Source organism: Mus caroli, unplaced genomic scaffold, assembly GCF_978045245.1.
Source record: "Mus caroli unplaced genomic scaffold, Mus_caroli_1 scaffold_16, whole genome shotgun sequence".
Lineage (NCBI taxonomy): Eukaryota > Metazoa > Chordata > Mammalia > Rodentia > Muridae > Mus > Mus caroli.
In genome coordinates, this window is record NW_028227271.1 from 95,230,235 (window position 1) to 95,243,728 (window position 13,494).

The following is a 13,494-nucleotide window of genomic DNA, read 5'->3' on the forward strand; positions in this document are numbered from 1 at the left end:
GGAAGGAACATAAAACTAGAGCAGGCTGAGTTTATTGACATGGGCCCTCTGAGTGGAGATTCTAGGTTTAATACGGAAGCTCACATGATTAAAAAAGGTGTCAAAAGTTTGTTTGAATGGTTGGCTGAGGTGTTTATCAAAAGATGGCCTACTGGAAATGACTTGGAGATGCCTGATATTCCGTGGCTTAGTGTTGATGAAGGGATTTTAAGACTTAGGGAAATTGCAATGCTAGAGTGGATATATTGTGTAAACCCTAATTGTCCACAATGGGAAGGTCGAGAAGATATGCCCTTCACCAGCTCTATAAGACGCAAATTGGTGAGAGGGGCACCAGCACATTTGAAGGGTTTTGTTCTTTCCCTTTTCCTTGTGCCAGACCTTAGCATTGGAGATGCTTCTGCTCAATAAGATGAATTAAATTCACTGGGTTTAGTTGGATTCCGAGGTAACAAGGGCCAGGTGGCAGCATTGAATCGCCAGAGACAAGGTGATCCTAGTTATTATAATGGACAGCGTAGGCAAAAGAATGTTTATAATGACAGACCCAGTAACGGTCAGCACAGGAGAGGTGAAATTTATAATGGCATGACTCGCTTGGACCTTTGGTACTGGCTAATCAATCATGGTGTTTCCAGGAATAAAATACATAAGAAGCCTACTGCATATTTGTTTGATCTGTATAAGCAAAAAAAAATTCTCAAACAAATGAAAGAAAGGCTACATTAGATCGTGGTAAACAGCAATCTCGGCCAGTGAATCAATTTCCAGACTTGAGCCAGTTTGCAGATCCGGAACCCCTTGAATGAAGGGGTGGCCAGGTTCCGCTGAGGAAGGATCCTGATAAGACACCCAAAGGTTTTGCTGTTACCCTTTCTCCAGTTCTTCCCCAGACGGACCTACGGCCTTTTACAAGGGTAACTGTACACTGGGGAAAAGGAAATAATCAGACTTTTTGGGGTCTGCTGGATACTGGTTCTGAGTTGACACTGATCCCAGGAGATCCCAAGAAACATTGTGGCCCTCCAGGTAAAGTAGGGGCCTATGGAGGGCAGGTGATTAATGGAGTTTTGACTGATGTCCGACTCACAGTAGGTCCAGTAGGTCCCCGGACACATCCTGTGATGATTTCCCTAGTTCCAGAATGTATAATTGGGATAGATATACTCAGAAACTGGCAGAATTCTCATATTGGTTCCCTGAACTGTAGAGTGAGGGCTATTATGGTTGGAAAGGCCAAATGGAAGCCTTTAGAGTTACCTCTGCCAAAGAAAATAGTGAATCAAAAACAGTATCGTATTCCTGGAGGCATTGCAGAAATTACTGCCACTATCAAGGACTTGAAAGATGCAGGGGTGGTGGTTCCCACCACATCTCTGTTTAACTCTCCTATCTGGCCAGTGCAGAAAACAGATGGATCATGGAGAATGACAGTTGATTATCGAAAACTAAATCAGGTAGTAACTCCAATTGCAGCTGCTGTACCAGATGTAGTTTCATTACTTGAGCAAATTAACACATCTCCTGGCACCTGGTATGCAGCTATTGATCTGGCAAATGCCTTCTTCTCAGTACCTGTCCATAAGGACCACCAGAAGCAATTTGCTTTCAGTTGGCAAGGACAACAGTATACCTTCACAGTTTTGCCTCAAGGATATATTAACTCTCCTGCCCTGTGTCATAATTTAGTTAGAAGGGATCTTGACCGTTTGGATCTTCCACAAAATATCACATTGGTGCACTATATTGATGACATTATGCTGATTGGACCAAGTGAGCAGGAAGTAGCAACCACTTTGGACTCATTGGTAACACATATGCGTATCAGAGGATGGGAAATAAATCCAACCAAAATTCAAGGACCATCTACCTCAGTGAAATTCTTAGGAGTCCAGTGGTGTGGGGCATGCAGAGATATTCCTTCTAAGGTGAAAGATAAGTTATTGCACCTGGCCCCTCCTACAACCAAGAAAGAAGCACAACGTTTAGTGGGTCTATTTGGATTCTGGAGACAACACATCCCTCACTTGGGTGTGTTACTTAGGCCTATTTACCAAGTGACTCGGAAAGCTGCTAGCTTTGTGTGTGGCCTGGAACAGGAGAAGGCCCTTCAACAGGTCCAGGCTGCTCTACCACTTGGACCATATGACCCAGCAGACCCGATGGTACTTGAGGTGTCTGTGGCTGATAGAGATGCTGTTTGGAGCCTCTGGCAGGCCCCTGTAGGTGAATCACAGAAAAGACCTTTGGGATTTTGGAGCAAAGCTCTACCATCATCTGCAGACAACTATTCTCCCTTTGAAAAACAGCTCTTGGCCTGCTATTGGGCCTTAGTGGAAACTGAACGTTTGACAATAGGACACCAAGTTACTATGCGACCTGAATTACCCATTATGAGCTGGGTACTATCAGACCCTGCAAGTCATAAAGTGGGACGCGCACAGCAGCAGTCTATTATCAAATGGAAGTAGTATATACGTGATCAGGACAGAGCAGGTCCTGAAGGCACAAGCAAGTTACATGAAGAAGTTCCTCAAATGCCTATGGTTTCTACTCCTGTTACAATGCCATCTGCTGCCAAGCATGCGCCTGTAGCCTCATGGGGTGTTCCCTATGATCGACTGACCGAAGAGGAAAAGACTAGGGCCTGGTTTACTGATGGCTCTGCACGTTATGCAGGCACCACCCAGAAGTGGACAGCTGCAGCATTACAACCCCTTTCTGGGACAACTCTGAAAGACACAGGTGAAGGGAAATCTTCACAGTGGGCAGAACTTCGGGCAGTACACATGGTATAACAGTTTGTTTGCAAGAAGAAATGGACAGATGTACGATTATTCACTGACTCATGGGCTGTAGCCAATGGATTGGCTGGATGGTCAGGGACTTGGAAGATCACAACTGGAAAATTGGTGAAAAAGACATCTGGGGAAGAAGTATGTGGATAGATCTCTCCAAATGGGCAAAGGATGTGAAGATATTTGTGTCCCATGTAAATGCTCACCAAAAGGTGACTTCAGCCGAGGAGGAGTTCAATAATCAAGTGGATAAGATGACCCATTCTGTGGACAGTCAGCCTCTCTCCCCAGCCATCCCTGTCATTGCTCAATGGGCACATGAACAAAGTGGCCATGGTGGTCGAGATGGAGGTTATGCTTGGGCTCAGCAACGCGGGCTTCCACTCACCAAGGCTGACCTGTCTACAGCTGCTGCTGATTGCCAGATCTGCCAACAGCAGAAACCAACACTGAGCCCCAGATATGGCACCATTCCTCGAGGTGACCAGCCAGCAACCTGGTGGCAGGTTGACTACATTGGACCACTTCCTTCATGGAAAGGACAGCGTTTTGTTCTTACTGGAGTAGATACTTATTCTGGTTATGGATTTGCCTTTCCTGCACGTAATGCCTCTGCTAAAACCACCATTCGTGGACTGACAGAATGCCTTATCTATCGTCATGGTATTCCACACAGTATTGCTTCTGACCAAGGAACTCATTTCACAGCCAGAGAAGTACAACAGTGGGCCCACGATCATGGAATTCACTGGTCTTACCACGTTCCCCATCATCCTGAAGCAGCTGGCCTGATAGAAAGATGGAATAGCCTTTTGAAGACGCAGTTACAGCACCAATTAGGTGGTAACAGCTTGGAAGGCTGGGGTAGAGTTCTTCAGAAGGAAGTATATGCTTTGAATCAGCGCTCGATATATGGTACAGTTTCACCCATAGCCAGGATTCATGGGTCCAGAAATCAAGGGGTGGAAAAGGGAATAGTTCCACTTACTATCGCTCCTAGTGACCCTCTAGGAAAATTTTTGCTTCCTGTCCCCATAACTCTAGGTTCTGCTGGCTTAGAAGTTTTAGCTCCAGAGAGGGGAGTGCTCCTACCAGGAGCTACAACAAACATTCCATTGAATTGGAAGCTCAGACTTCCCCCTGGTCGTTTTGGGCTTCTAATGCCCTTAAACCAACAGGCTGAAAAAGGAATAACCGTGTTAGGAGGAGTGATAGATCCAGATTACCATGGGGAAATTGGATTACCTCTTCACAATGGAGGTAAGCAAGATTATTTCTGGAGTGTAGGAGATCCCTTAGGGCGTCTCCTAGTACTACCATGTCCTGTGATTAAAGTCAATGGGAAACTACAACAGCCTAATCCAAGCAGGATGACAAAGGACGCAGACCCATCAGGAATGAAGGTATGGGTCAATCCTCCAGGAAAAGAGCCAAGACCTGCTGAGGTGCTGGCCGAAGGTGAAGGAAATACAGAATGCGTAGTAGAGGAAGGTAGTTATAAATACCAATTAAGGCCACATAACCAGTTGCAGAAACGAGGATTATAAAGTAATATGAATGCCCCATTGTAAATTTACAAATGCGTTTGTGATTGTACGAGGGATAGTTATATCATGTTAGGCGTATTCACAACCTTGTTATTGTTTCATGTGAACTTGAGATATTATTTGTGTCAAGTTGATAAGGGGTGGATTGTAGTGGCTATTCCTGGTTGTCAACTTGACTTATTTGGAATGAACTACAATCCAGAATTGGAAGGCTCACCAGTGACCCTTATCTGGAGGCTTGGAGATCCTTATCTGGATCTTGGTATGAAGATCTTGAGCCATAGTGGCTATGGATTCCAGAAGATTAAATCTCCGAGTTTAAGGAGATTTAATCTGGGCTACACCTTTCATCTGGGATTAAAGGTGTGGTGGAACACACCTTTAATCTGGGCTACACCTTCTGCTGGAGACAATATAAGGACATTGGAAGAAGGGAGTCTAGCCCTTGCTCCTTCGCCTGCTTGCCGTGTGAGACTGAGTAACTGCTAGATCCTTGGACTTCCATTCACAGCTGCAACTGAACCATTGTTGGGAATTGGGCTGCCGACTGTAAGTCATCAATAAATTCTTTTACCATATAGAGACTATCCATAAGTTCTGTGACTCTAGAGAACCCTGACTAATACAGAAGTTGGTACCAGGAGTGGGGTATTGCTGTGATAGGCCTGACCATGCTTTTATTTGACAGAATGTGGATTTTGGGACTTTGTATTTGGAAAGCAATGGAATGCTTTAAATGGGGCTTAATGGGTCATCCTAGTAGGAATATGGAAGACTTAGTTGCTGGGAGTAATTTGAACTGTGTTGACCTGGCCCAAGAGATTTCAAAGGAGGAGAATTTCAAAATGTGGCATAAAGACTGGTTTTGTGGTACTTTGGTGAAGAATGTGGCTACTTTTTGCCCTTGTCTGAAAAGTTTGCCTGAGGATCAGGTGAAGAGACTTGGATTAATTGCATTGACAAAGGAAGTTTCAAAAAAGCCCAGCAGAGACTTTGTTCTCTGGTTAAGTCTTATGAAGAGAAGTTTGAACAAGCATAGCAAGCTTAGAAAGGAAAAATATAAAATATATGGTTTGAGTATTAAAGGGGTACCAGGAAGTGAAATGGAACTAATTCCTGTGTTCTAGGAGATAACAGATTAAGGGAGTGGGACCTTGGGGCAAGATCCTACCCAGCTAAATTAAATCCAGGCATGGTGGTACACACCTTTAATCTCAGGAGACAGGCATGCTGATCTCTGAATTCAAGGTCAATCTACAGAGCAAGAACCAGGATAGCCAAGCTTAGGCAGTTAAGGATTTAGAAAACATAAAGCTAGTGATAATGTAATAGGACAAGAGGATCATGTTCTAGTTCCTGTATGCAGCAGAACTCGGCAGCTTCAGCCATGTGGCTCTGGCTCTAGAGTTAAGAATGGAAGGAACTACTGGGAAAATTGATGCTGGTTAGCTGGAGCTAAGGAATTAGCAGTGATTAAGAAGAGACCAGCATCACTGAGGTGAAATCTTCCGGAAATTGTTTTCTGGGAGCACAAAGAAGCTGTGTTCCAGAGATAACCAAGGTTGCACCTCATGCTGCGGCTGGACTTGGTAATGTGTAAGAGTCACTCAGGTGGTACTGCTTGTGAAGGAATGAAGGGATAATGGAGAGAAGCTGAGGCTTAGCACTATGAGAGGCCAGGGAAGGCCATTGGAGAAGGTGAAGCCTCAGCTATAGTTGATGGCCCAGGACTGAAGGGGTCATGCAAAGGATTTGAGGCTTGGCACCCTGAAGAGAGCCTATGAGAGGCTATTGATGAAGCCTAGTTGGAGTGGAATACCCCAGTGTATTGGAGATGTCAGTACCGTGGAGTGATCACCAAGAACTGCAGCTGTAGTGGAGTGGATCAACCCGAGCTTAGAGTGCTACAGAGCGCAGAGCTGGAAAAGTGATGCCAGCCCTTAGGAGGAGTCCAAAAGATCAAGTGGAATCCCAGACACTGAAACAAGAAGCTGTAACATTGAAATTGCCTTGGAGACTCAAAGATGTTAAAGATGCCAGAGCCATGGGACACATACTGAGAAAAGCTGCTAACAGGGAGTGGAACCAGCCCAGGAGAAAGCAGTTTGTTGCAGTCAACAAAAATGAAAAAGGAGTGGAGATCTGAAGACCACTTTGACATCAGCCATGGAGATGCAGAGTTTGTAGTTTGCCTAGCTGGTTTCCTGCCTTGCTTTGAGATTACAGTTAATTAAGTTGGATGAATCTCAGAAGAGACCTTGAACTTTGGACTTTTAACATTGTTGTGACTGCTATAGACTATAAGGACTTTGAAAGTTGGACTAAATGCATTTTGCATTATGCTATGTTTAAGTGTGGCCCCCATAGACTCATGTTTTTGAACAAGTCTATGGGGACCAGGGAGTGGAATGTGATGGTTTGTATATCCTTGGACCAGGGAGTGGCACCATCTGCCTTGTTGGAATATGTATGACCTGGTTGGAATGGGTGTGTCACTGTGGGTGTGGGTATAAGATCCTCACCCTAGTTGCCTGGAAGTCAGTCTTCCACTAGCAGCCTTCAGATGAAGCTGTAGAACTCTCAGCTCTGCCTGCACCATGCCTGTCTAGATGCTGCCATGCTCCCACCTTGATGATAATGGACTGAACCTCTGAACCTGTAAGCCAGCCCCAATTAAATGTTGTTTTTTATGACTTACCTTGGTCGTGGTGTCTGTTCACAGCAGTAAAACCCTAACTAAGACACCATCACATCCAAATATACATAAATTGAAAATAAAAAATCCAAAAAACAATTTTGCTCATCCCAAGATTGGAGAGAATCACCTGAACAGCCTTTGATGGGCTCTCACTGCATCACCACACAAAAGTGTCATGTGTGGGTACAAAGGTCACAAGACCAAAAAGAAGAAAGAGGCCAGAGAAGGGCAGGTTCATTGTTTCATTAACACCTGCCCATCTGAGGGCTAATACACCCCTGGAAGACAATGTAACTCCCTTCCAAGTGTTTACCTTCATAGGACAGTCAGATTATACTAGACTGGCCTCTTATATATCAATATTTATTTGACACCATTACATCAGAAATCCTGATTCTAGCATATTAATGTTTGGGGTACATACTGTAATCAAAATCAACCTATAACTGGAAGTAAGTAAATTACAGAAATATATCATAAGTGGCCAAGACTACATAGTCTAATGAGATCCATAAACTTTACACACACACACACACATACACACAAAAACACACACACATATATTCACACACCACAATTTAACTCTCAATAAGGCCATATACAGAACTTTTGTCAAATAGTTCTATACAGAAGTCATCATTTATTATTTAAGTAATTTATTGTAATAATTGATTTTAAAGATACCTGGGATATTACCACTTTCATAAAGAAGTTTGGTCACATTGTAGCCACCTTCATGAAGAACTTGCGACACACGGTTCATCACTATATAATGGCTTCCTCCTAGAAACAATATTTAAGTTTTATTTTTTTTTTTTTTGGAGATTAAAGAAATGGTTCTGATTACCATAGATAGCTGACATAAAGAAATCCAAAACTAATTGTCAAAGCACAGAATGCCTCAGGATGCCTCAATGGAAACCAGCTCTTCCATGCCCTCCATTACATTGTAGGTAACACTCAAGACACGAGCTTTCACCAAAGATCTGAGGGTCATGCCTGGAGAAATGGCTCGGCAGTTGAGTGCTTGCTGTTCTCACAGAGGATTTGGCTTCAGTTCTCAGAAGTCAGTCATGTGATGGTTCACAACCATATGAAACTCTAGTTCCAGGAGTTCCAACCCTTTCTTCTAACCCTTGCAGGCTTTCCACGTGCATATACACTAACATACATGCAGGCACACCACTCATATGTAAAATAAAAATAAATAAAATTCTTTTTTAAATTTAGACATTCTTCATCTTATGGTGCATGTATAAGTTCCATTGTATCTTTCCTTCACTGCCATCACTGTACTCCAAAAAATTACTCTAATCATGGAAAATGCATCACAATATGATGGGCAATATCTTTCTCTGGAATTTTATCTTATTGCTGAGGACAGAGATGCAGTATCTAAAACAATAGGAAAAGAATTTTCATAGGAATAGAGGGTATGGGGCCCCCACTTAAGAAGTTTCTCTTCTTGAACCTGAGTTTATGCCCTTTGAAAAAAGTTATTTAGGATCATTATGAGGCTTAAACCACCCTGAAATAGTCATGAAAAACACCAGAGACATGAGAAACTGAGACAGCATGATTCTGCAGCAACCCTGGGTTGCTATGTAAAGAGAATCCTTGGGAAAGGAACAAGTAACATCACTCCGATGTCTTCTCCTCAGCCACAATTTCTTTAGAACTTTGTTTTGAGTCCAAAACTGAAGCATAGAAACATAAATAAAGAAAAGAAGAAAAAGAAATTGTAAACAAAAGCTGAGAGTTCAGGGTGTTTGGGAACTTGAAGAACCATAATAATTAAGTTGGGGCATAAAAGTCAGGGAAACTGAACGTATCTGCTGAGTGGATAACTCCTTCCATTTCCATTTGTGTTATCTGAACACAGAAGAGTCAGAAGCTACCACACCTGAGGAGTCCTGCTCCTGCTCTCAAGAGACTGAGAAGAAGGAGTGCCCAGTGAGCCAGCCATAATAATGGATGCTCATGAGCCAGGTTTCTTGCAGAGAAATGCTGAGAACTTCAAACCGCACAAACTAAGTCAGTGGAACAGAAAAAAACACGGTAAAATATTAAGATCTGGTGACCTTACCATTATTTAATCTTCTGGGCAAGCAAGCACACACATTCGTGCACACACACACACACACACACACACACACAAGAAAAGAAACCCAACACAAAGTTAGAAATGCCTAGAGTAGGAGAAATAGTCTTCCCTAGGGATGAGCATACCAACTCTTGATCCAATACAAAATGGTTATCCCTAAAAATATTATACAGCCTGATTAGGTTATATTTAGGAATAAATGTTTATATACATGAACTTCTGTGCATGTTCCAACAATTAGTGAAAAAGTGGCCCTAGTATTGAAAGAGAACAAGGAGACATGCTTGCAAAGGTTTCAAGAGAGGAAGGGAAAGGGGAAATGGTGTAATTATATTATGATCTTAAAAAAAGTTATTTTTAAAAGCAGATGAAATGTAGCATCAGAATTTTTAACACTAATATACAAGCCCCCACTCTAAAACTACTCCATAAGAATTTTTTATACAACATTAGAAAGGTATTCCTGCAAGAGCCAGCCCATGCCCTTGACCCTTGTGTGCCTCTAACAAGAACAGAGTAGAAGGCTCAATCCCATGGTTATAGTCTGTGTTTCTGTCCAGTGCTAAGATCCTCAGGCTCCATCCCTGAAAGTGCTTTGAGGGTGGCACCCTGCCATTTGAGAGCAGCTAAGAACATTCACTCAATTATGCAGGCACACTTTTAACATTTTACATTCTAGCATCATAGACAAACAAAAAGTAAGTAACACATGAGCCATAAAATACAGAACTATAACACATATCCATCTGCAATATTGTTGAGAAAGCAGGAAAAGCACACCAGGGCACATAAAACCCTTGAGAAGATGCCCACCCATTCTCTCAGTTTTAACTTTGTAGAAAATATTCCTAACTTTCACCCCTTAGAAATATATGATAAGTCCCTTAATATTTTTCCCCGCCACTTAGAATGTTTTAGGATGCTAGGGCTTAAGACTCAAGTAAATCTTTGACACCAGTCCTGTATAATGATTACTTCTGCAGCACTAAAAAGAAACCTTCTAGCCAAGCGTGGTGGCGCTCGCCTTTAATCCCAGCACTCGGGAGGCAGAGGCAGGCAGATTTCTGAGTTTGAGGCCAGCCTGGTCTACAAAGTGAGTTCCAGGACAGCCAGGGCTAGACAGAGAAACCCTGTCTAAAAAATCAAAAAAAAAAAGAAAGACGAAAGAAAGAAAGAAAGAAAGAAAGAAAGAAAGAAAGAAAGAAAGAAAGAAAGAAAGAAACAAACAAACAAACAAACAAACAAACAAACAAACCAACCTTCTGCTTTCCATGAAATCATCATCTCGCTGAGGTAGTTAGAAATAGTGAAGAGGGACCCGTGGAGGCTAACTATTCATTGTTAAATCCAGAATGTCAATAGCTTTGCCATAAAATAACAGATAATTTGGGTTTTGGGTAATATGTATTATAAGTAAGTTATGATCACAGGTTAGAAATTAAGAGTTTGTGGTCCTTTGCAGATCTTTGAAGGTTAATTTTTCTTAAATTCCTACCTGGCACAATGTGATAACCCTTTCACCACCTCTGCCACTCTATTATGTCTGTGTTCTTTTTTGTCCTAATTATTGGGTTGTATTCTATTCAACTTTAAATCCAAACAAGTTGACCATTTGAAAAAGATTGTTTTCACAAAGCCTATATACAGCCTTCATGTGACCTGTTATCTGTTGTCACTAATGTGTATTTCTCCTAGCTAACCCAGTCTTTTATCAGTGATCCATGTACATGAAGCTGCTGTTATCATGAGCTCCAGACCAAAACTTGGGGTCAGGATGTTTGTGGTGTTAAGGGTAATGGATCAGGTCCTGGAATAAGATGATGTCCTGGTGACGTGCAAACTTTGAGGCCTGGGTGCTTATAAGAAAGAGAACATCTTTTAAAAACCAAAAGGCTTATGGATGTTAGCCTACCCAGAAAAAAAATCAAGAAATGTTCACTGCTCCCTTTGTTGGATGAATAGGCAGATCACTTTGACTGATCTGCCTCCCATCCACTCACAACTAAAACCCCAGTAGAGAAGCCTTCCTTACAAACCCCCCTCTGCATTCCTCCTTCTGTTTCCACATCACATTATATCACCATCTACTGTTGCTCTCTCCCTTGGGTAGAGTACTCTCTGAGCACAACTTTGCACACATTCCATAGCCCATCTCCCAGGTGTAGTCTACACCTAGATAGAAAAATCTCATGCATGGTCAACTATGTGCCATTTTTATGAAACATGTTAACCCAGGCATCAGAGTCTTGCAATACTCTATATCCCAGCAAGAACTTACTCAGAGTAGATATAGTCAGGATTTTTGCAGCCTCCAAGTGAAGAATGTCAAGAAAAAAGAAGCTCATGAAAAGCCAACCCTGATGTGCAGCCATCTGTAGATCATGTGGAGCCCTGGCACAGGTTGCACACCTAGAGAACTGTGCCCCACTAAGGGACCCTGTAAGCCTCTGTCACAAAGCACTGTCTCTTGCCTCAAATGGAGTAAAGGGAGAAGGTATTTTATATTCTTTTTCCAAATGCCCTTTTGCCCTTAGCCTTTTCTCTGCCAATCTCTTTCCAGCTGAGGCTGTTTCATTCTCCTTAACTAGAGTTGAAATAAAAACAGATGGAGAGTTAATGTGTAACTTGTTCTATAGCCACAATATTTTTTGCTGCCACAATATATCTCTAAATTGGGAATGTAGGGACCTTCAGAAATCTTGTCAATTAGAGCATCTTAAAGTGGACTATACCAGGAACATTTTACATGCCTAGTCATAAGCTTACAAGATGCTGTTTTCTCCAAGATTCCTCTATCTATTTCCTATTGCCATTACTGTAACTGGATACCGGTTTTAAAATTTCCAGTGATGCCAATCATAAACAAATCTTAGAGGTAAACACACAAGATTGTTGCTTGACATCTCTCACTAGTCACAGATGCATGAAAATGTGCTAGTTACCTACATACCTGAAAGATAGAAGAAGAAGAAGGGGGAAAAAGGCTAAAACTCCAGTTCTGAATAAGCAACATAAACCAGAATTTCACAATTCATCCAAGAGCAAGCTCAAGACAGAGTCCAAATCTGTTTATGTGTAAATTAACCCTGGAGGAAGAAGCACACTGCCCAGTGCAGTCATCTTCATGCTCCAGTGTAAAACCAAACTGCTTTAGTACAAAGTTTCCAGCTTCAAAGCAGAAAGAGAATCTGCCTCTGTACTTCCCAAGCATGCAGAATATAGCCTTGAATTCTGCTCTGCCCTGTAGCAGTGTGTCTTGTGTCTCTTAGACTTTGTCTATGCCTGAGTTTAAGCATGATGCTCTGGTATAATTCACAGTCATAAAACTGAAGAGACAAAAAGAAGAAGAAATAGTGTGAGAAAGAGGACTGCAGTATTCTTCCTCCCAAAAAAATCAGCCAATCTTTTGTTCTCATACTTCTCAAATGTATTGGTGTAATGGTTAATTGTCAACTACAATAGACTAAGAGATAGTCAGACAGATGGTAAGACATGCACCACTTGTGGCCAAGTGTGAGACTCCTTCCAGATGGAAGTAGCTTTGGAATCAGTGAAGAGAGTAAGGAAATTCTACACTCTTCCAAAGTGTCTGAGCACCATCATGTCCACTGAGGTTCTGAAAGAAAGGTGGATTCCTCTCTCTCTCTCTCTCTCTCTCTCTCTCTCTCTCTCTCTCTCTCTCTCTCTCTCTCACACACACACACACACACACACACACACACACACACACACACATACACACACACTAACATGCCCAGGCTCTTAGGATCCCAGGAACTGAGGATCCCAGGATCCCAGGACTTGGCCAAACAAGGATCTCAGGGTCTCAGAGGAAGTTTGACTGCTAAAAACTCTGACACACCCAGAATCTCAGGATCACAGGATCCTGGACTCACAGGATCACAGAGAAAGCTGGACTCAAAGAAGTTCTGCCTCAACCGGGATGACAGGAAAGACAGGCTCAAATCAGATGTACTGATGGCAGGGACCAATTGAGATAATCAGATGTCAGGAGGCAATCATAAGAATAGAAGCAACATAAACCAAGATTACTTGGCATTACTAGTACCCAACTCTCCTAACATAGAAGGTCCTAGATACACCATAACAAGAGAAAAGCAAAATATGGATCTAAAGTCACTTCTCATGATGATGGAAAAACTATAAAAAGGACATAAATAACTCACTTAAAGAAATACAGGAGAAAACAGGTAAACAGATAGAAGCCCTTAAACACAAAATTCCCTAAAAGAAATACAGGAAAACACATGCAAACAGGTGAAAGAATTGAACAAAACAAATCCAGGACCTAAAAATGGATGTAGAAGCAATAAAAAAAATAAATCA

At 42.2% G+C, this 13,494-nt stretch overlaps 1 protein-coding gene across 4 annotated transcripts in view; it reads right to left on the reverse strand.

Moving 5' to 3' along the window:
* LOC110288904 (UDP-glycosyltransferase 3A2) overlaps positions 1-13,494 on the reverse strand; it is a 71,943-nt gene that overhangs the window by 37,012 nt on the left and 21,437 nt on the right. Inside the window, exons 1-2 of one of the 4 annotated variants that reach the window (XM_085831432.1) lie at positions 11,426-11,629; positions 7,728-7,826 (exon numbers count right to left, since the gene is read on the reverse strand). The exons of 1 other annotated variant lie outside the window; for it this stretch is intronic. In XM_085831432.1, the coding sequence (XP_085687558.1) occupies positions 7,728-7,826; positions 11,426-11,519 (193 nt within the window). In that variant the 5' untranslated portion in view covers positions 11,520-11,629. Of the gene's footprint in view, positions 1-7,727; positions 7,827-11,425; positions 11,630-13,494 lie in introns of those variants that run through there. 2 more of the 4 variants (XM_085831431.1, XM_085831434.1) reach the window with 2 other exon arrangements.